Genomic DNA, 22,912 nt, shown 5'->3' on the forward strand with positions numbered 1-22,912 from the left:
CGTTTTAGACTTTTTCAGTGGTTAGCTTGTGTTCTCCAGTGTTGAGTCTGAAAATGTGCTCATTATCGGATCAAGAGGTTGGTCAGACTTTAAGAGGTCTGCCATTCATTTGGTTACATACCTCCTAAAAAATAACCCCACCAAACCCCTGGCCACTGAGTTGACTCTAACTCATAGTAACACTAGGACAGAGCAGAATTGCACAAAAGGGTTTTCCAAAGCTGTAATCTTTACGGAAGCAGGCTGCCTCAGAACATTGGCTGATGAGTTCGAACTGGCCACCTTTTAGTGAGCAGCCAAGTGCTTAATCACTGTGCCACCAGGACTCCCAGTAGTCTCCTGCTGATAATTAAAACAAATTTCAGTGGTCAGCTGGTTTTTGTGCTGACTTAAACGTAAAGTAAACAAACGTTCTGACAAGGTCTGGAGTCAGTACGAAGACTTCTAATACTCCAGCAGATGTGTAATTCAAAATGAGATCCATTTACAGCATTATTTAGATAGAACCTTTTTAAAAAAGCATCAGGCTGCCCCATGCTAGTTTCCTGGTTTTGATAGTATCCTATCAAGACATAGTTATGTAAGATGTAACCCTTGGGAGAAACTAGGTAAAGGGTGGGTAGTATTTTCCTCTCTCTATATCTTTGCAAAATTGAAAGACATTTTTGTTGTTGTGTTGTTGTTGTAGAGGGAGGGGTTTAAGTCAAGGAGCTCTGGTGGCACTGTAGGATAAGCACTAGACCACTAACTACAAGGTCACTAGTTCAAACCCACCAGCTGTTCCCTAGGAGAAAGCTGAGGCTGTCTGCTCCTGTAAAGAGTTACAGCCTTGGCAACCCTATATGGGGCCACTATGGGTTAGAATTTGGTGGCCCGTGTGACATTTAAGGTAACTTGTTAGGTTCTTGACACATAGGCCATCCAGAGCGACAAGCACCCGTAATTCCTGCCAGCTGCTTTTACAATCAGCTTTAAATTGACTAATAAAATGAGCCATAATATAAAGGCAAGAAGGTAAACTTTCTATTTAAAAGCAGAAAGGGCATGAATAAATTATTTTCAAAGTAAAAAGGAAGACTAACGCAATGCCTTTGTTCTGACCCATTTATAGCCAGAGCTCTATGTTCTCAGCCCAGAATCTCATTACTGGGCACAGTTAAACACTGGGCTGGGTACTGGCCTATAAATGTGACTAATTTCACTATCTAGCCTTTGTCTTTAGTGCCAATTTCAGAATGCAAATTCCCCTGTGGCCCAGATTTCTTCAAAGAGGATGAGAACTTTTATTTTATTCTGGCTAAAGTTAACCATGTAAGTTTCCAAAATGAGCCATTATGTTTGCTGCTTAAAACAATTCCCAGTAAATTCAAATGCAGAGTCTTAAAGATGCCAGTGATTGACAACCTCCTCCCCTCCACCCAACTTTGAAAGGTGATGTGCTGAGATTGGTGTCTGTGTGTGGAAGTAGTTGCTCCCCAACTCGGTTCTATTTCTAGACCATCTGGGGAAGTGTGAGTGAGACACAGCTCTACTTGCTGCAAAACCTCCAAGAGAAGCAGAACCAAGTGTGAGAAAATTATAAAGAAAGGGAATTGTGGCGTGGACAGGCACTGCTTTTACAGTGTGTCTAAATGGTGTGAACACATCCCATCTACTGGGTCAGCCTGGTGAAGGGAAGATGAGCAGTGTCATTGACAAAAATCAACTGGTTACTTGCTCATACTTTTTTCTCAGATTTCAATTGTTTGTTTGGGATCGTATGGGCAGAATAGGATAATCAGAACTAACAATGACCTTAACTATGTTTAAGTAAAATATTTTTAGTATCACTATGAGAATTTTCTAACTTTTTCTTTACTGAGGAGTCCCTGGGTGGTACAAACAGCTAAAACACACTTAACTGCTAACCTGAACTTTGGAGGTTGAGTTTACCGAGAGGTACCTCAGAAGAAAGGCCTGGTGAACTGCTTCTGAAAAAATCAGCCTTTGAAAACTCTATGAAGCACAGCTCTACTGTGACACACATGGGGCTGCCATGAGTTGGAGTCGACTCCATGGCAACTGGTTTTTCTTGACTTGAGAAGAGGGAAATTTTATTTTATTTATGACTTCCTCTAAAATGAATGCAAAATTGAACAAATTACGATAGTTCAATTTATTACATTTCAAATTTATAACATTCTAGTGCCATTTCATTTATGGTGACGCTGGATATAAAAGTATTTTTGCACCCCCATGATGTGATGTGTGTGGATTTTTATTAAATTCATTAAATTGACTAGAATCTAGACTGTAAGTTTTGGCAGTTGGCAGCTTTTCACATAAATCTCAGCAAGTGAAACTTGATGATAGTCAAAACCCCAAACACTCAGGTGTACGGCCTCTACAAGTCCACTGTGTGGCTGTGTGGGAACAGGGACTGCGATGTTGTCCATCCAGTCTTTTGAAGAATTGTCTGTCTGTAACAGGCATAGTTGTGAGGAGAAACCACTCTTTTTCTTTTTTTAAGTTTTTTTGTTTTGGTTTTGGTAAGTGGAATTAAATATAAGTCTTAGCACCTTTGGCATTTTTGTCCAAATAGACTTCGACGTATGAGGTGGGAACATAACCCTCTTCATCTTCATTTCTCCGAATGCGGGTCCACCCATCACCTTTGTCTTCCTCTATAACGTATAATGTTTCGCCTTCAACTACCGAAATGGTTCCTTCATTCTGACCTGGAAAAACAATGATCGATGTATTTTAGGTTTCCTGTTAAATTCACGTAGAGAGCAGACAGGGAACTATGCAATGAAACGAGGGCTCAGAGGTGATGTCTATGTAAAAGTACCCCCTTTTGACTTCTTACATGTAGTTAACACCACTGACCCTTTATCTACTGCACTCAAACTTTCTCCTCCACTTCCAAGTTTTACCTCTGTCTCTCTAAAGGATCTGTATCTAATTCCTCCAACGAACCGAGACCCCCTCTCTCTCTCCTCTTCTCTAGTTGCCTTTTCTCTCTCTTGGAGCAAAGCACTTTTAAAACAATAACGCTGTATCACTTTCTCATATTTCTGGTACCTTGAAGTTGCCTTGGCCCCTAAAACTCATCTTGGGTGAAACTGAACTCACTGGTTCTCCCTAACTAGCTGCTCTCCCTTCACATTTCTGGTTGCAGTGGACAGCTCCATTCTCCCTGGAATGTAATTTCTGTAACCACCTTTGATTGTCTCCATCTTTTGTTCCTGATTTCCAATTAGCTTCAAGCCTGAGCAGTTTGTCAACTGCTGCCCCTCATGTCCATTCCTTAATCAAGATCAGTAAACATTTGCTAAAAGAATGTCAATGAATTAGCCACCACGCCCCAACTAGCATTATGAGATAGACAAATTGTTTGGGGAGTTGTTAACATGGGTACTGTGGGAGGAGAGGGGGAAGACTTGGCTGTGGGGGTAAAACTGGCAACATTTAAACTGGTATTCCCTTTCTGGCTTTGTCAGCAAGGACATCGAGTCTATTAAAGGCTCTGAAGTACAGAAATCTGCAAAAGACATTTACCTCAGGGCTTTCCAAACCTCAGGGCTTCCCAAACCTTTCTGAGCTCTGAATGCCTTTTTATAAAGACAGCATCCTTGCTAACATTATATAGGACACTGTTTCAAAAGTCATCAGTTTGGGAAGCACAAGCCTAGTCTTTCTTTTGATGAGTAGTGACCCTGTCTAGGGTTTCTGAGGAGCAGCTAGTGAGTTTGAATCGGAGACCTTACGGTCCAGTACTTATCCTGCAGTGCTCCACCAAGACTCTTCTATCCACCCTACATATGGGATAATAAATCTCTGATGAAGACGACACTCGGCTCAAATACTTCCAGCAAGCAGCTTCTTTCCTCTGTGTTGGCCAAAGAAAATGTTTCTCTTATCCAGGCCCCCACCCCCTTCCATTGCCATCTCTCACTTTCCAGTCTCCTATTCCACTGATGGGGAGCGTGGTTCGAGCCCATTAAGTGCTCGGTGGGAGAAAGACAAGGTTTTCTGTTTCTACAAAGATGTACAGCCTTGGAAACCCTATATAGAGTCACTATGAGTCAGAACCAACTGGATGGCACTTTTAAAAACAACAATTCCACTGTTACCACCTAACACAGAGAAGCTGCACAACAAACGTGCGCTTTCCTCATTAACATGTTTTGACAATACCCATCCCGATGATACATTGCATCACTGAACATTCTCGAAACCCCTTAAAGGAGTTCTCCTGTTATTGTTCCCACACTCTCTGCCTCTTTTCTGGTAAATACTGCAGGCTGCCTTTTTCCATATGTTTATCTGCCTTATTTCTGTTAAGGTGGGTGCCACACTATACTCCCCGTGTTCCTTCTCTTTGGGGGCCTTTTTCAGATAGGAGCTCTATAAATATTGAACAAATAGATATAATCACCATTAGTCCATACTCTCTACTGCAGTCAAGCTCACTGATTGTTGTTACATCATACGGACCACAAATCCAAACATACAGCCACTGACCAAAAAGTAACAATGCTATCAGTAGAAGAAGAAAATAACAGGAAGACTTGGAGAGCTTCAAAAGAAAGTTCTGATCACAGGAACAGAAAAGTGGCTCACATACAATTTAGAACAGACATGGAAATTAGGCTGGCGTAGTCACCTTCAAACGTGTAGAGAGCTTTACAAGTCCCTATGGCAGGAAGGGGCTCCTCGTCATCAAATTCGTCGTCGAAGTCTGTGGCCAGCACCTTCACCTCACTCTCCTGACTTTGATCCTCTGTATAACTGCCATCTGGGCTGCTCAAGAAAGAAAAACACACAGCAACTATAGCAACCGACTTCTGAGAGGGCTGTAAACCCCTGAGTGTGTGATGGAGACTGTCTTCAATCACTCACTATGCTTACATCACCATTCCATGATGGATTCTAAAAGCTGCACCAGGGGGAAATCTGTCAACCCTAACAGTAGTACTCTGGTATGTAACAAACACGTTATGCTCATTTCCAGATCCCAGAATATAGAGGAATAAATACAAAGCAAAACAACTCCTTTGCCAGAAGCCAGGCTAACAACACAAATGGTGCCATACAGATACTGTACCTCTCCCGGTCTTGTGCGCAGTTGTTAACTGATGGTGGGTTTTGGGCATCATACATTCCACTCTGTCGGCGGGCCTGTTCACTTCGGACTGGGAGCCTGCCTTCAACCTCAGCCAGCCAGGCCTGGAAACAAAAAACAAGGCAAGACTTAGGCCTGAACTCATCTAAGGTCCTAAACTCAAGGTCATTTAAACCAATGTGAAAAGACTATCTGAGGACAGAGTCTCCAATTTATTTGCATGTGACCTTCTAAATGTACTCAAAGGCAACTGTTTCAATTCACCCAAAGTTGGAGAAGCAGAAGTGAACTTATATATTTATGCAACAAACTGTTCACAATGTAGCACTAAGGAACATGGGTCTCTGTTACACTCTTGGGACTTTCAGCAGCTCTGTGACCTTGAACAAGTCACTTTTAATCCCTTCTGGTTCCCAAACTCCTGTGGCCATGAGTTCAAACTGGTATTGTTGTTAAGTGCCATCAAGTCGGTTCCAACCCATAGCAACCCTGTATAGGGTTTCCAAAGAATAGCTGGTGAGCTTGAACTGCTGACCTTGTGGTTCAAACCAACTTTGCAGCCCAGTGCATTAACCTGCAGCACCAGGACTCCTTGAAAGCCATATCACCACCTTTTGTTTTCAGTAGTACACTTCTCCCCACTCCCCCCAAATAGTGAAGAAACTTGTACATAGGAAAAAGTAGATAAAATTATTTTCAGCAGCATCTAAAGTAAAGTAGATGTCATGGCTTGAATTGTATCCCCAAAAAAGATATGGTAAAGTCCAAATGCCCAGTACCTGTGAGTGTACCCTTGTTTGGAGACAGGGTCTTTGCAGAAGAAATCAGTTAACTGGTGGAGAGAGGGCCCTGCTCCATCGAACCATTGCCTTTATGAGAAGAGACGCAGAAACAGAGCAGAGGGAGGAAGGCCATGTGAAGATAGAGGCAGGGTGGAGTGATTCTGCCACAGCCAAGAAACACCAGAAGCTCCAAGAGGCAGGGAAGGAACCTTCCCCTAGAGCCTCTGACCCTGCCAACGCTTTGATTTTGGACTTCTAGATTCCAGAATTTTGAGAGAATAAATGTCTGTTGTTTTTAGTTAGCCAATTTGTGGCACCCTGTTACCACAGCCCAAGGAAACTAGTACAGACGCACATGACTTTATGTGCTTAGCAGATCTGTGGGTTGTTTTTTTGGGGTTTTTTTGGACAAATTGAGGTTTGTGGCTACCCTGCGTCAAGCAAGTCTGTCGGTGTCATTCTTCCAACATCTTGTGTTCATTTTGTGTCTGGTGTTACATTTTGGTAATTCTCTCACTATTTCAAACTTTTTTATATAATGATGTTGCACTACAGTATAGTGTAAACATAAAACTTATATGTGCTAGGAAACCAAAGGGGTCCTGCTGGGGCAGTGGGTTAAACATTGGACTGCTAACCAGGGAGAAAGATGAGGCAGTCTGCTTCTGTAAGATTTACAGCCTGGGAAACCCTTTGGAGCAGTTTAACTCTGTCTTAGAGGGACATGAGTTGGAATCGACTTGATGGCAGTGGATTCTGGGGGAAACCAAAATAGTCACGGGGTTCACTTTAGTGAGACATTCACTTAATTGCAGTGGTATGGCACTGAGCCCGTGGCCCTCCGAGCTAAGCGGGACAGAACGTAAAGTAATCAGACAAAGGTAATTCTAGCTTCTGACAGATCAACCAGACCATAGTAACTTAAAGATCGATTTTTAAAAGAATGAAAACAAGCCATGTATGATTCTTCATTGCTAGAAAGAATCTATTCTGATTAGAATTACTGATTTATTTTTCCATACTCTGCAGTCTTTAAATTTCGGGGAGGAAAGAGAGCTGTTTGTCCAGTTTCTGAATGCTCCTCTCCCTCACATACATATAGACTTTTGGTAACAGTTCTTCTGGAAGGGCAGTAACAAACTTCAGTTGATTGTTTTCAAGCTCCCTTTCTGATTCACTGAGATGATAGAGGATGATATACTTCTGATCACATCCATTACGTACATGAAAGTGAAATGCTTAAATTTAAAACTGCACTGTAGACAAACACAGCTGTAAACAGGGTCAGTTTTAAAGAACACATTTAAGATGGGACAAGCTGAGAAGCATGACAGTATTTTCCCTTTTATTGTAACCCATCAAACAATTTGACATTCCAAGTTGTCTCTCTCTCAAAGAAATAAATTGGTGGTGATATTCTATAATATAAAGTGTTCAAGAGCAAAGATGGCAATTTAAGAACTAAGGTGCACCTGGACCCAAGCCATAGTATTTTCTATAACCTCTTATGTATGCCAAAGTTGGACAGTAAATAAGGAAGACTGTAGAAGAGTTGATGCATTTGAGTTATGGTGTTGGGAAATATTAGAGGTATCATCTGCCAAAAGAACAAACCAATCTGTGTTGGAAGAAGTATAGCCAGATTGCTCCCTGGAAGCCAGGATGGCTAGACTTCATCTCTCATACATCTGACATACTGTCAGAAGGGACCAGTTCCCGGAGAAGAATATCATGTTTGGTAAAATGGAGGGTCGGAGAAAAAGAGGAAGACCCCCAACAAGATGGATGGGCACAGTGGCAGCAGGGATGGGCTCAAATGTAGCAATGATTGTGAGGTTGGCGCAGTGTTTTGTTGTTGTGCATGGGGATGCTATGAGTCGGTACCAACTCGATGGCACCTAACAACAATAACAACACATGTAATGGGAGTCCTGGGTAAGCACTGGACTGGTAACCACAGGCATGTTGTTCAAACTCACCAGTTGATTTGATGGCACTTTCACAACAACAACAACACATTTAATAACACCTATTTCTTTTTCTTCTTATATTCCAACAAAGCTTTTCAAGAACAGCTTCATACCTCAAATTTCTGAGCCTCTAATCGCAGTTTTTCTATATTTTGGCCAACTTCTGTCAACTTGTGATCCAAACTGGCTGGGTCTCCCATTTGAGGATTCTTTAGGTAGACATCTTTCATTTTTGTTATGGCATCTCTGAAAGTGAGAGTGAGCAGGACATGGTCAAGATTAACGTTGTCAGTCACTTATATTCGCTACCATTTTGAGGCCACGGGAAGGGGAGCATGAGATTATATTTAAGTAGAGATTCTAGGGGCATAGTGGAGCCAGCTTTCATTCTAACAACTCTCTATAAGAGTTCTGCTACTAAGATCTGTATAACCAGAGACTGGTTTTTACATTTCTGTTGCCTTTTCTGAGTAGTATCTCCTATTGTCTCTAACAAGAAAGAAACAAATCAATCCTGCCTATCCCCATGTCCCAAACAATAAAAACAAATAACACTTATATATTTCCAGGGCATAGTCTTCAAACAAACCAAAGCTACAACTGGCATGTTAAGTCTGGTGGGTGGCAATATGTTCACTACATGAAGAAGCACACTTCTCTGGAAATATTACAACTAGTAAGAATGAAGAAGCACACTTTTTGGGAAATATTATTACAACTAGTATGAATGAAACCAAATCCACAGCTGGTATCCATGACAGGTGGGCAACAGAGCCTTAAAGCTACACATTGCAAGATTATAATCCCCTCCTGAAACCATGTTTTGGAAGCTAACCCACAGTAGCTAGAGTAGTCCCAAAAGAAGCAATGCAGGCATGTTTGGGGGTTTCCTCTAGGGGTTAACTTTCATCCCAGCTTGAAGATACTTTCTACAGGGTTAGAATTATTAAAACGTTAAGAAGTAAGGAGCCAATTTTAATAAGCTTCAGAAAGAAAAAAAGAGATCACAATAATAAAACCAATCACACAACACAAGGCCAACAAATGAAAAACTCTTCTGAGTGATGTTAAACCAAGTAGAACTAGAAATACAGAAATAACAAGAGAGAATTTCTACACATCCTCACTACTCCCTCTACCCACCTACAAGCATTTGATGCTATATATATTGTCTCTTTGCCATGAACATGGAGCTCATGAACTGTCAGCACCTCCTGAGGCCAACTCTCCACTGCAGCCCTAGCTCTGCCTTGACTCCATCCCCCTTATCTTGCTCTGTTTCCCCTTATAGAGAGTATCACTTTCTAATCTCATATATTTATTATTGTGCTTATTATCATCTGTTTCCCTCTACTAGAATGATAGCTTATGAAGGCAAGCATCTCTATTTTGTTAACAATGAATCCTGAGTGTCAGGACAGCACCTGGCATATAGCAGATGCTCAATAAATATTTGTTAAGTGATTAACTGTTCTATGTAACAAGCAAACTGTAATATTGTCCATCAGTACATAAACAAAACATAAACCCCAAGCCACTGCCCTTATTTCTCAACAAAACTCTTACAGTTGTCCTGAATTCACTGTCTTCAATTATTCTCCTCGTTGTCTCTCTTGGTCAATCTCTCTAAAGGTTTATCAGTTATATTAGTCTTTGCAAATAACCAGTTTTGGACTCTGTCAATCCTCTTTCTTTATGTACTTTGCTTTATTATTTTCTTTAGGATTATTCTGCTGTTCTTTCTCTAACTACTTGAGATGGTAGCTTTGCTTACTGAATTCTAGTGTTCTTTACTTTTAAAACACATGACAGCTTGATTTCCCTTATAATCATGGCTTTAGTAACTGAGCATGTAGGACATTCATTAAGATTCACTTTTGTTTCAGAGGTTTGTTCTGTATGACTTTTTCTTTAGACCATGCACTATTTAAAACTACATTTAACTTCCAAATCCTGGTTACAACTCCAGCTTAGTGGCAGCATGCAGATAACATATCCTTAGTGATGTCTAAGGGAGCGTGGTGGCTCCATAAGATAAGCATTGGACTGCAAGCCACAAGATCGACAGTTTCAGCCACCAGCTGCTTTGCAGGAGACAGATGAGGCTTTCTGCTTCTGCAAAGATTTACAGCTTCAGAAACCCTATACAGGGGGTTGTGAGTCTGAACTGACTCTACGGCACACAGCAACAAGAAGAATGATGTTTGTTGATACCTACTTTATGAAACCAGCCATATGGTCAGTTTTTGGAAATTTTCTCCATGTGTGCTTGAATAGTGTATATTCTGCTGTTGTTGAGTATGTGTGTAATAAGATAAATTTTATTCATTCTATTTTTCAAGTCTATATTCCTACTGACTTTCTGTCCATCTATTTTATCAACTGCTGAGAAGTGCATTTAAAATTCCACAAAATAATTATGTACTCAATTTGAAACACCTTTTCTAAAACCATAAAGTTCATGGAAGGAATAATTGGGACAAACTTAGGGAACCTAATTTATAGCATAAAAAATAAGTAACTACCTGGCATAAAGATTAAAAATACCTTTCCTTTTTTTATTATTTAACACAAACTGCATAACCAAAACAATTAAAAAAAAAAAAAAACACGTTTGCTTGAGTCTTTGACTTTCTTCACTCTTCTCTGCTGGGGCCAGCTAGAGACCAATAGCTGTATCTTAGATATAGGACTCTCATAGCTACTCACCAAAATAAGATGTTTTAACACTGTCTTTATGAACTGTCTTATGCCAACTGACCTAGAGATAGCCCAAGACTACAGTCCTAAACCCTCAAGCCCACGGACTCAGTCCCTCTGGTATTTGGTTGGAGCTAAAAAGTCTGCATAACTTTGATCACTGGAGATAACTTGGGTACATTTGGTGTTGGTGTTGTTGAGTGCCATCAAGTTGATTCCGACCCACAGCGACCCAGTATAGGGTTTCCAAGGAGCACTTGTGAGTTTGAACCGCCGACCTTGCAGTTCAAACAGCTTTGCAGTCTGGCACATTAACCCACACGCCACACCAGGACTCCGGATATATTTGTAGTACAAACAAATATATATGTAAAAATATCCTCTGCCAAACCTCTCTAAGCCCACAGATGTCCTTGCATACACCTGATCAGCTTACACATCTACCTACATATCCAGCTGTAAATGTCTGATTGTTGTTATAGGATTGTGTATGGAATAGTATTTACTGCTGTTGCCTTTTACTCCTGTGTCCCTCCCAGTGTCTTCCTTTGCCTTGGTCATGTTGTACTGACATACTGCCTTGCCCCTCACCCAAGTTAATTCATTTCTACTATCCTGTTAGTAATTTTCCACAGGTGGATGGATTTACTTCCGGATCCTCAATTCTGTCCCATTAGTCTATGTGTCAGTTGCTATCCTTCCCCTCTCATTCCTGGTAACCATCAAAGATTGTTTCTTTGTGTTCTTAAACCATTTCTTGAATTATAATAGTGGTTTCATACAATGTTTGTCCTTTAGTGATTGATTGATTTTACTCAGGATAATGTCCTCCAAATTCAGCCATGTTGTGAGATGTTTTGCAGATTCACCACTATTCTTTCATGTTGCATATAGGGTGTGCACAAATTTATTTCTGCCATAGTTAAAATTTCTTTAGGATAGATAAGGAGGCTTCAAAAAGTTTGTGGAAAAATGGAATGAAAAGAGAATGGGAGGAAAAAAGATTATGGAATTTTCCCACAAACTTTTTGAAGCCTCCTCATATCCCTAGTAGTGAGGTTACTGGATCATATTCTAACCTTTTAAGGACGCACCATACCATTTTCCACAATGGTTGTACTGTTTTACAATCCCACCAGCAGAATATGAGACTTCCAATCTCCCCACAATTCTCACAAGCATTTGTTGTTTTCTGTTCTTTGTTTTTTAAATTTTCTCATTACTACTATCAACAAGGACTCCTGGGGTGGTTGTCGTAAGATCAGCACTGGACTGTGAACCACAAGGTCAGCAGTTCAAATCCACCAGCTGCTTCTCGGAAACCCTATACTAGGACTCTTTGAGTTGGAACTGACTCGCCAGCTCTTAACAATATCATTGACAAGGGGGATAGCTCTTATTATTTTGATTTGCATCTCTCTAGTGGCTAATGATTATCACCATCTCTTCATGTATTTGTTGGCCTCCTGAAGGTTTTGTTTGGTGAAGTGTCTGTTAATGTCCTTCATTCGCTTGTTTGTTGTTGTTGTTTTTTAAATGTTTTCTTGTGGATTATGTGATAGTTTACATGGGAGAACATTAGCTTTACATTCATCCTACCGTATATCGTTTCATTGCCATGATTACAATCCCCTTCATGCATCATCAAACAACCAAAGGGTATACCCTGCAAGCCTGCCCCCTGGTTGTCAGCACACAGCCCCTCTCCCTCTCTGGGTCTAGAGTCCCCAGCTGTTCCATCTTTCCACATCATCGTCTCTGCCTTCATCTCTGGCGTCACTGTCTCTTTTGGTAGGGTCCCGCTCTCCGCTCTTCTTCCTTCATGGTCCCAGGGACCTCTGCTCCTAGACTCCCTTCCTTTTGCTACAAAACATCTACCTTTACATTTCCAGCCCTCACAGTCTGTCCTGATAGCAACTTCATTGGTTTTTTAATTGGATTGTTTGTCTTTTTGTTGTTGAGGTGTTAAAAGTTTTTGATAAATTTTAAAGATTAGTTCCCTGTCAGATATGCCAAGTTTCCTCTGCAGGAAAGGTAAATATCCACATACAAATATCCTCTTCCAACCTTTGATATATTTGTAGGTATACTCCCAGTCTTCCTGCCTGTGTCTCTGTCCATGTATCTACCCACAGAACACTGTTGTTCCAAGGGTGTGTGTATATACATATGTATCACTATTTACCTCTACCCCCTTTAGTCCTTGCATCTCTCCCTGTGTCTTCACCTGTCTTCATCATTCTTCTGTCAACCTTCCGCTCTTCTTTTTTTCATGTGTGTGCTTATTCCTATGTCCCAAGTTTGGGAATGGTGTGTTTTCATGCTCACTTATTCTAAGAAATTTTTTTTTTCTTCTTCTTCTATTACCCAGTAGGTTTTAAGCAAGAAGATGCTTTGTAATATCTTAATGATTTTTTAGCTTATTAAGGATTGCTTTCTGACTACTCTTTGGTCTATTGTGGAGAAGGAATGTGCACTAAAGAAGAAAGTGGACAGTGCTGTTGGTGGGTAGAGTGTTCTGTATATGCCTAAGATATCAAGTTTGTTGATTTTGTTGTTTAAATCTTCTGTATCTTTGTTGAGTTTTTTTCTAGTTGTTCTATCTTTCATAGGAAGTGATATGTTAAAGTCTCTTACAATTATGTGTGGAGTGGTCCATTTCTCTTTTCTGTTCTGTTAAGGTTTGTTTATGAATTCTGAAATTCTTTCATTAGATGCATGGTTATTTATTATAGCTACATTCTCTTGCTGGAGTGACACTTTAACAATTTTACAATGTCCTCCTTGTCTCTTATGCTGGTTTTTGCCTTAAAGTCTATTTTGTTTTTCCATCCTTTAGTTTTCAGTTTATATTTATTTTTATGTCTAAAGTGTTTCACTTGTAGGCAAGATCTTAATGGGTCGTACTTTCGTACCCATTCTGCCATTCTCTGCCTCTTGATTGGTACATTTAATCAGATTATATTCACTGTAATTATCAACAGGTATGAATGATTTCTTTGCTCCAAATATTTTTTGTGTCAAGTTCCTTTGTTACTATTGATTTTGTTTACTGAGTTTTTATGATTTTCTTCTTTTTTTATTTTAGCAAGAAGGTTTATTAATTTTCTTTGTGGTTACCCTGAAATTTACTTTTATCTTCCTAAGTTTAAAACAGTCTGTTGTATCTTGATATTACCCTAACTTCCTTTCCATACAGAAGTTCTGTTAACTGTATTACTTATTCCGTTTTTTATTTTGAAGGTGTTATCATTTATCGGTTGCCCCCTCTGGTTCCCTGTTTTCAGTCTAGAAGCTCTATTTTACTTTCCCTGGGTTGGTTTCCAGGTGAGGTTGTTGTCTGATGTTGTTTGTTCTCTGTCTGACCGATTCCCTTTAGTAGTTCTTATAAGGTTAGTCTGGTTTTACAAATTTCCTTTATTGCAGTTTATCCAAAAATGTCTAATTTTGCCATCATATTTGAGAGACAATTTTACTGGATGTACAATGCTTGATTAGTGATTTTTTTTTCCTATTGGGAATTCTGTGAAGTTGCCTTCTATGCTCCTCATCCGGGATTGCTGCTGTCTTTGTCTCCAGATGACCACACAATGTTGGGCAGGCTGTCAGGGGCCCTCTGTGCTGTCCCTTCCTGTTGGCTGTTTTCAATCAGGTTCTTCTTTCACTCACGTTTTTTATTCTTCCATTTGATGCTCAGGGTTCTAGGACTGTCTTCTACATGTAGTTCACTTCGTTGCTCAGGTCTTTGCTATAGAGGGACTGTTTGTCCGACTATTTGTTTGGCCATTTTGGCCAGAAATCCACAACCAAGTTTTAACACATTTCACCAGTATATATATTACAATATCACCATTTGGCCTATTTATAGAGCATAAAACATCAAATTACTACTTAATTTCACAAACCTTCTGAAGCTTCTTCATATAAGGCGAGAAGCAATTACTAAAGCAGCTTTGCAATCAGGATTACTAGCAAACATCTCCTAAATGACGTGAAAGTATTACAGCTTATAACTGAAGAGGAATGCCCAAGTGAGGAGACAGTGCATCACTTTTCATGTTTATTTCTGCATATGCACCCACCTACTATCCCCCAAAGATCAAACTTATAAAACAGCTCAGAAAACTGGGAACCCTTGAGGTGGGAGCCTGGTACAGACTCTTCTTCAGAACATGCGAGTATTTATACCTCTAATGGCTGTTGGTGCGTAGAGCAAAGACCTGCCGTGAATTGTTTTCTACACACCATAAGTACACTGCATAAAAAGAAAGGGAGACTTTAAAACCTATATGAAGGCTGAGTTTTACTTATACGCAGATAGAAAGATGAGCAAATTCTGAACCCAAAGCTAGGGTATGGGGCAAAGGGAGAGGGTGGGAGTCATGCCTCTCTTCTCTTCCTCCTCATAAAAACACGCACATATACATTTGTAATAGAAGAGATAACCATATGTATTTTGCTCTCCAAACTTAGAATAAAATTTGTTTGTAAAAGGGAATCTCCCAATCAGTCAGCCATGTGACCAAACACATGGCTCAAATAATCACTTTTAAATCCATATTTCCAAAGTGGATTGAGTTTCATAATAAGCCATGTTGATATACTCTACCTTTGATCCATCTCCTTTTGGATTTCTTTATTTAATTCATCAACTTTCTGTTGTAGCTTTTTCCTTCTCTGTTCAGGTGGCAGGTTGCTGAAATCTTCTGGTGTTGCACCCTGCAGATACAAATATAAATGAGAAGCTAGAAAGCCCTACGGTATTCCTTCACACACACATAAAGAAAAATTGACAGAATAAAGTCTGCAGGAAAGATTCCTCTGATACCAGGTGGATACAGGCATCTGCACGGCTTTTCATGAAAGAAGTTCAGCTCTTTCCCACTATACCCAGCTGAAATGCAAATGCAATGCATGCAAACTGCAGAAGTCCCACAAACCATTTTACATCCCATTGATGCTAACCCAAAATGCCTTTGAAAAGGCAGAGAGCAATGCTATAAGAGGAGAGAGGAGAAGAAATACTTCTGACTCTAGTGACAATCAACTAAAAACACATTCTGAGACAGAGTCTTCATTTTACTGCATAGTGTTACCATCAGGGTCTGGGGTAACAGCGATGTTTTTGCCTCCTTTAATATAAGAAAATTTATGTTTCATTAATATAAACCTGTAATACATCCCCATCAACTCTTTCATGTCTCAGACACTGCTTTTCTCCTGGGTCTGAATATTCTTTCCTCTTTCTGCATACAAGGCAGAGGCCACAAGCTTCCAAACTTGTGATTTGATGGATGGGAAATCATGTTCCTCAGGGAATATGGCTGAGAAGGACATTAAAACAAATTCCCTCCAACCCCATGACTTTTTCCTCTACTGCCTCTCAAAGTCTGATCACTTGTTTCAGACATTCAGCTAACTCATTAGCTTAAGGGTAGCCTTAAAGAATCCAAATAGGGTAGGCTCCCTGACCTCAAAAATCAATTTCCCACAGTGTATGAAATCAATCTTAGCTCTTTGTAATCTCAATGTGGGAACATATTGATATCTTGATTGCCTTTAAAAAACAATTGCTATCTTTCCTCTGTGCATGTAATTTAAGGAGAAAAGATCAAATAGTTTCCAGGCTTCATATATGAGTTTGTTAGAAAGCTGTGGCTAAATTGTGGTACCAAGTGTTTTTACTTAAAGGGGGTAATTTTCACAGAGAAAGAGATATTTATTCAGTAACCAGGGATAAGCCAGGGAATTTACCAAAGAGATTTTATTTTAAAACCTCAATTCTTTTAAAACAAGGGCAAGATTGGCTAGGAAGTGGGTGGAAAGAAGGGACTCCGATAATGTAATTCCAAAATCCAGTTGAGTTTGCCAAGTAGCTGACATGGGGGGTTTGTGATGGCTGTTCCTAGGCTGATTATGCTCAATGCCAGGCTTCTGTGATGGGAAGTGTGTGATTCAGCAGATAGTTTACCACAAAGACTTTTTTGCCAATGTTCACAAAGCCTCTCCTTAGGATACACTGGCTAAAGTCCTCTCTCTCTCTGGTTATCTGTGTATGTGGACTGGGAAGAGAGGTTTGGGTGAATCAGAATGGAACTGACTTTTCCCTAATGCTAACCTCAGGAAGTTTAATTAAACTCTGAAACTCAGATGAAACAAAACCAATCATCAGCATAAAAACAAATATGACCTTTTTTCTTTTACATAACTGTTCACTGAGCTTACTAAGCGCAGGGCTGTGGATGAGGCTGTGGAGCTCTGGGTACTAGGTTGTTAGCAAACCCCCCCCCCCATGCTTCGGTCCTGAGGGGTGTGGTTGAATTAGACGCTTTCTCAGGTTTCAGCTCATTCTAATTGGCTTTGAGTCCAATTAGAACTTTCTGTGATGATAGCAGTCTTCTATGTTCACATTGTCCAATGCATTAGGCATTGGCCACATGTGACCACTGAGCACATAAAATGTGGCTAGTGCAACTATGGAACAGAATTTTAAATTTTCGCTAATTTAATTTAATGTGGCCAATTGCTACCATGTTGGGCTGTGCAGGTCTAGACTATGAGCAGGTGTAAGATTTACATGGGCACATAAACACCTGCCAAAAAGAAAAAAAAAAGTTTAAATAAAAGACACTGTACTTATAACTTGTAGGTAGATACCCTAACCAGCAAAAACAACAACAACAAAAAAAACCAACACTGATTTTCTGCAAAAGTTGAAACAATTAGGTCTCTTTTAATAGATGCTTCTGTGTTATTTTAAGAGTAATCTCAATAACAGCCTCAAATAAACATCACGTGGATTCAGGTCACCCCCAAAGAAACATAACGTTTCCAGAGAGACCTTAAAAGGTCATTTCATCCAATTTGCCTTTTGACGCTTGAATACAATACTTTGACCTATGAAAACATTTTTATTTCTAATTTTGAGACACAATATTTTTTTCTGAAATCTTTGGCACAGCTCAGCTTAGAGACTAGCCATGCCAGATGGCTGTTGGAAGAAGGGGTCACACACACATGTATTTTAAGTGGCTATGCTATGGAAGAGGAGCTTATTTTTACATGTTGGTGGAGTTAAAACACTTATTCCTGGGCAACTCCAACAAACAGCACAAGTGCCTTTGTGATTTTATTATTCTTCCCCCCAGTCATGATTTTGTGCAATGATGCATGCACATCCTTATTTGCTTCCAAGTAATGGTATGAAGCAACAATTCAATACCAGTTATCGGAACGTATTTCAAACAGGAAGGCTGCCTAGTTGTATCACCTTTTGCTGCTTAGCACTCCAGCAAAAGGACTGACAAAGGGAAAGGAAAGGATCTTGGCCTTGAGAAAGAACTCCAGGTCAGCTGAGCCAATTCCTCCCAAATTAGTACTGCTGATGAGCTAAATTAATTTAAGTGTCTAGATCACTTCCATTTTTTAGACACGTTAACCAAGACCCCTTCTTAGCATTTTATTTCTGTCTAAGAAATATTCAATAAAATATCCTTTTGGTTTAGGGTTGAGCCTGTTGCCAAACACTGAGTCAGATTGTAAAAGTATATATATGTTGTTGTTGTGAAGTGCCTTCAAGTTGGTTCCGACCCATAGCGACCTTGTATAGGGTTTCCAAGGAGCAGCTGGTGAGCTCGAACTCCTGACCTTGCAGTTCAAACGGTTATATATATATATATCCATCTATATGTCTATATATGTATGTAATGTACATACACATATGAGGGGGCTTCGAAACATGGATTTGGAAGAGAATGGAATTTCCCCACCAATGCTTTAAAGCCCCTTCATAAATGTATGCACGAATCTAGAAGGAGAACCATAAAGTTATCAACAGTATCGAATAAAGTGCTGATACACAGCTTGTCATTGCCCATTGTTTTAGGATATCAGCTGTGAAATTTGAGAATATTTTACAACTTGTACATATTCAAAGTATATTTAAGGGTTATGTTGGTTAAGAGTTTCTTTTAATGAATTTAATGGTTAGTCTGATTGTTCACTAGGGCTACAAAGTTAAATGAAAACAGGACACTTAAGTAAATAATTCTGGAAAGGCTTAAGAGGCTCTTTTCCCTGTCCAGAAAATCATCTTGTGGTCTCTTAAATTATCTATACACAGACACAAACATATCATGTGGTATCTGGAAAATGTGCTGGTTTTCAGTTCTTAATGGGTGCCTTATACCTGAAGGCCACCCAAGGTGAGCATCATGCCTACAAAGCACCCTCAGGATCCCAGCTTTTTTCATCGATTCCTATGGATCTCAGGGAGAAGCAGCTCTCAATTATTCAATTTATTTTTATTCAAAATGAGCCAATAAATAAACTCTGCATTTAATTGTTTGGTTTATATTTAGATACACCATTTATCAGCATTTGTGATCCTCTTAAAGCTTCAATAATAAAAGAAAACCAAATTATGAGTTAAGTGTTAGTTTTCTTAGCAGCTTTAAAAAAATTAAGATTGCCTTTAGTTGATTCTAGACCTTTGTATTCAGAAAGTCTAATAAGGCAACACCGACAAAAAAAGCACACGGAGGAGAAACACAAGCAACAGTTAATTTTGAAGATAGATTCCCTAGACCAGCACCCACAAAACACATACAGAAAAACCGGATTAGACTCAGGGCATGCAGGGGATCATTGTGCTTACCAACTTGAGAGAAAGCTTCACGTGAAAATGGAAGAGGGGTAACAGGAAAAAAGAAGAGAGAAAAGAGAGAGAAAACAACAGTATATCAGAAGAAAAGGAACTTTATCAGTTCCACTGTATTAACAAAACACATAAATTCACCTGTCAATTTGTGAAAATGGCTTGTAGCGAATCTGTGCAAAAGTTCACAAGAAAGGCTGATTCCTATTGAAACCTTTCTTTAGCTGTCATATCGCCAGAGCAAAGATGAAGACAGAAAAGGAGAGTTTCTGTTTGCAATTTTGTACTGGTCATGTCAGCCTGGGGTAAACTAAAGTACATTTGCAGTTGGGGACATCAAATGAGTATAAATGACGAAAACAATCATATAGCTTTTTTGTTGACCAAATTACCCAGGGAAAGTTTTACACAGACTAAAATAAAGTCTGAACACCAATTTCTTCCACAACACACATGTGATATTTTTATCATAAGGACATTTAATAAATACGAACACTGCATTTTTTTAAAAAGGCATTCAAGGCAAAGCTCTCAGATTGGTGAATGGGTAGCCAAGGATCAGAAGTTACTCTATGAAATCTTTCAGCTTGGAAAAGCTCTCAGCATCAGGCTGGAAGCAGAAAGACCATGCCCTATCCCACCTGTGGGCTCACAGCCCCATGTATAATATCCTTCTCTGTGTGGGTAGCCTCAGAAGCCCCATCTAAGGGAACAGATTTTGGGTGGGAGGGCGGGGATTGACAAGAGTTGCTGCTCTTGGAAGTTACCTTTAGGAAAGTGGTAACCAGCTCTTTCAACTACCTAGGGAAGCGTCTTACTAGGGACTTTCTGACCATTATTGTACCACAGCAGCTGAAATCCTGCTGGGCTTGGAAATTAGCAGACCATCAGTGATTATTGGATGCAAATACAGAGTTTAGAGGACGTCTCAAAATCAGGAAAAGTTCAGTCAATTCCTCATTAACAGGGGTCTCCTGCTCTATGGCTAGAACCCAGCCCCAACCCACAGCTATAAAGTCAATTCCAACCCATAGTGACCCTACAGGACAGAGCAGAACTGCTACAAGGGATTTCCAAGGCTGTACATCTTTACAAAAGCAACTGCCACATCTTTCTCCAGCAGACTGGCTGGTGGGTTCACTCAATGAGCAGCCTAGTGCTTTAAGCACTCGCCACCAGCATTCCCTGGATGTTTATGAAGCCATATTTTCAGAGCTCAGTACATGATATTTATACTTAGCTGTTATCAATCCTAGAAAGTTAACTGGTAGGAGGATCCATTAAAAAAAATGATATTTTAGAAAAGTAGCAAAGAAAATATCCTGGCAGCAGCAATGAGCTCAAACGTAGCAATGATTATGAGGTTGACAGAGGACTGGGCAGTGTTTCATTCTGTGTGCATAGGGTCACTATGAGTCAGTACCGACTCAACGGCACCAAACAACAGCAACAGACTTAAACAAACAAAATTCTTAACTTAAGATTAAATAAAGTTGGCACTTCTTTGTAAATGGGCATTAAGCTTTCAAAGAAGTTGTCTTTAATGGGTAAAGAAGAGACTTTTAAAAAAAAAAAGAAGTAGCAAGACAAAACTGTTCAAAACGGCACATGGTCATCAGCATGACTGTTGAAATGCAATCTGCATTAACTCTGAGAGCCTTCCTGTGAACTTTAGCATAGATCTAGTCATCACAATTTGAGTTCTTCATACATACAGACGACAATTATGGTGCGCAGCAGAAAACTTTCCAAGTATCTCTCTACCAAGCTCACTACCTATACAGATATTTCCTCCCCCATTAATGTCTAAACGTGGCTAATTTGAAGAATTGACATCTGGATTAGATACGCTGTTGTTAGATTTCAGTTACTTAGGGTTACATAGTCTTTCTTAAACATTCCAAGCCCAGAATTTTACCATCAAAACGCTAATATAGGAGAATTATCACTTCATTATAACACTAATTCATTAGGATTGAATTCCAATAGAAATAGGAAGTTCTAAGACAAATTCCATTTTCTGCAGTGGACAGTGATTGGATCATCCATCAACAGGAAGTACCGGCACAGTATATAGTATTCTTTTTAAACAATTATAAACTGGTTATCCATTTCCAGTAGTAAGCCAGTCAATTAGACCACTTAAAATGAGAACCCTAATCATCTGCTAAAAGAATAATTTTAAAGGTTTCATTAAGTACACTGCTAGACACCTGAAGAACTAAAAAGCTGTCAGTTTGGGCGACAATGAAGAGCCTTGGGAGCCACAAGCGTCAATAACACATGAGGGAACACAGAGCCAGCAAGTCCATGTGTTACTGGGCAGTCACAGGCACTAACCTCAAGTTCAAAGAAAGGGGACAATAAAAATAAATATATTAAAGTCCATGGAAAATATTTTTTGTGTTTTATGAACTTGCTCATGCTTCGTTGGTTTTTTTTGTTTTCCAAGTATTAAGCACAGAAATCCCTTATGGATGCATTTGCTCCAACCACAGATGTGGATAATTGTTCTAAACAACTGCAGTTTGTAAAGAGTGTCATCCTCCTGTGACCACAATCTGCAGCTGGGAAATTCTGCCGTAAACTCAGACCCAGTCCTAGTGACATCTTCTCAACTGGCAGTCAAAATTCCTTTAAAGATTTTACTAGAAATAGAGTGAAAAGAGAAAAAAAACCAAAAAGACAAAAAACCAAGCTCAGTTCACTGACATTATTAGGAAGTTTGGTTCCCTTTTTCAGATGAAGTAATCTATGACTGAATTTACACATTAGATTTTTTCCCTGTATCTAGTCCTTTCAATTAAGAATTTCATCTCAAGTGTGGAAGCATAGCAGGGTACATTTGGGTCCCCAGTCTTGGTGGTCAATGGGGTTAGTGACTGTGGCATGATTGTATGACCTGGTCATCACAGGTAAACTTACAACATAGTCCCTAGCCTCAAAGGCATACGTGGGTTTCCCTATTGTCCTCTTCATGAGTTCTTTGTGAAAACAGAAAGACTGAGTCTGTCAATAATCAGCAAGAAAACAAGATAAAATAAATAATATTAAAATATTAAGACTGCAACATCTGACAAACAACTGGTAAGAATTTTTAAGATCTCTTGATACTTTGGTATTTTTCCATATAATTCACTATAATACATAAGGGGGGAGGGCATGTTGATATATCAGATTTAGAGTCCCCTTGCTCTAACCAGTAAAAGAAATCTTAGTTTAAAACAATAAAATTACAACTTGTAGACTGCAAGTCAAGAACATGCTATCTAGTTTAATTTTTCTTTGACTTGTATAAAGATGAAATAATTATTAATGCTCAGATGGCATATCAATCATTAACAATGTCTGATGAAATAAAATTTTGCTACAAGTAACAATGGCTTCCAATGAAAAAATATTCTAAGTATTTAGAAACAAAATCAGTTATGCTAAGAAATATTTGCATAGGCTTTATACATTCTGCTAACAGAAACAAATGACTGAAATCTAGATTGGAAAGTTACAAAATATGATAAATAAAAATCTTTGTTATTCTCCTAGGATGTTTTTCCTAACTAAATTATTTTTGGCACAACAGTCAAGTTCAATAGTAGAATAAACCAAATGGTAGTCATGACTGTATCATTTTAGTCATGATCTTGTAAACCACATACCTCCCATCGTGAGATTGTTTTAAGGTCAAATTTATTTCCCC

At 39.4% G+C, this 22,912-nt stretch overlaps 1 protein-coding gene across 3 annotated transcripts in view; it reads right to left on the minus strand.

Moving 5' to 3' along the window:
• Nucleotides 1-2,533: 2,533 nt before the first annotated feature.
• Nucleotides 2,534-22,912, minus strand: part of FNBP1 (formin binding protein 1) — a 181,638-nt gene continuing 161,259 nt past the window's right edge. Inside the window, exons 11-16 of one of the 3 annotated variants that reach the window (XM_006834871.1) lie at nucleotides 19,216-19,230; nucleotides 15,169-15,278; nucleotides 7,973-8,105; nucleotides 5,090-5,211; nucleotides 4,649-4,785; nucleotides 2,534-2,717 (exon numbers count right to left, since the gene is read on the minus strand). In XM_006834871.1, coding sequence (XP_006834934.1) covers nucleotides 2,539-2,717; nucleotides 4,649-4,785; nucleotides 5,090-5,211; nucleotides 7,973-8,105; nucleotides 15,169-15,278; nucleotides 19,216-19,230 — 696 coding nt within the window. In that variant the 3' untranslated portion in view covers nucleotides 2,534-2,538. The remainder of the gene's footprint in view (nucleotides 2,718-4,648; nucleotides 4,786-5,089; nucleotides 5,212-7,972; nucleotides 8,106-15,168; nucleotides 15,279-19,215; nucleotides 19,231-22,912) is intronic. The other 2 variants (XM_006834869.1, XM_006834870.1) reach the window with 2 other exon arrangements.

Source organism: Chrysochloris asiatica, unplaced genomic scaffold (genome assembly GCF_000296735.1).
Source record: "Chrysochloris asiatica unplaced genomic scaffold, ChrAsi1.0 scaffold00014, whole genome shotgun sequence".
NCBI classification, from domain to species: domain Eukaryota; kingdom Metazoa; phylum Chordata; class Mammalia; order Afrosoricida; family Chrysochloridae; genus Chrysochloris; species Chrysochloris asiatica.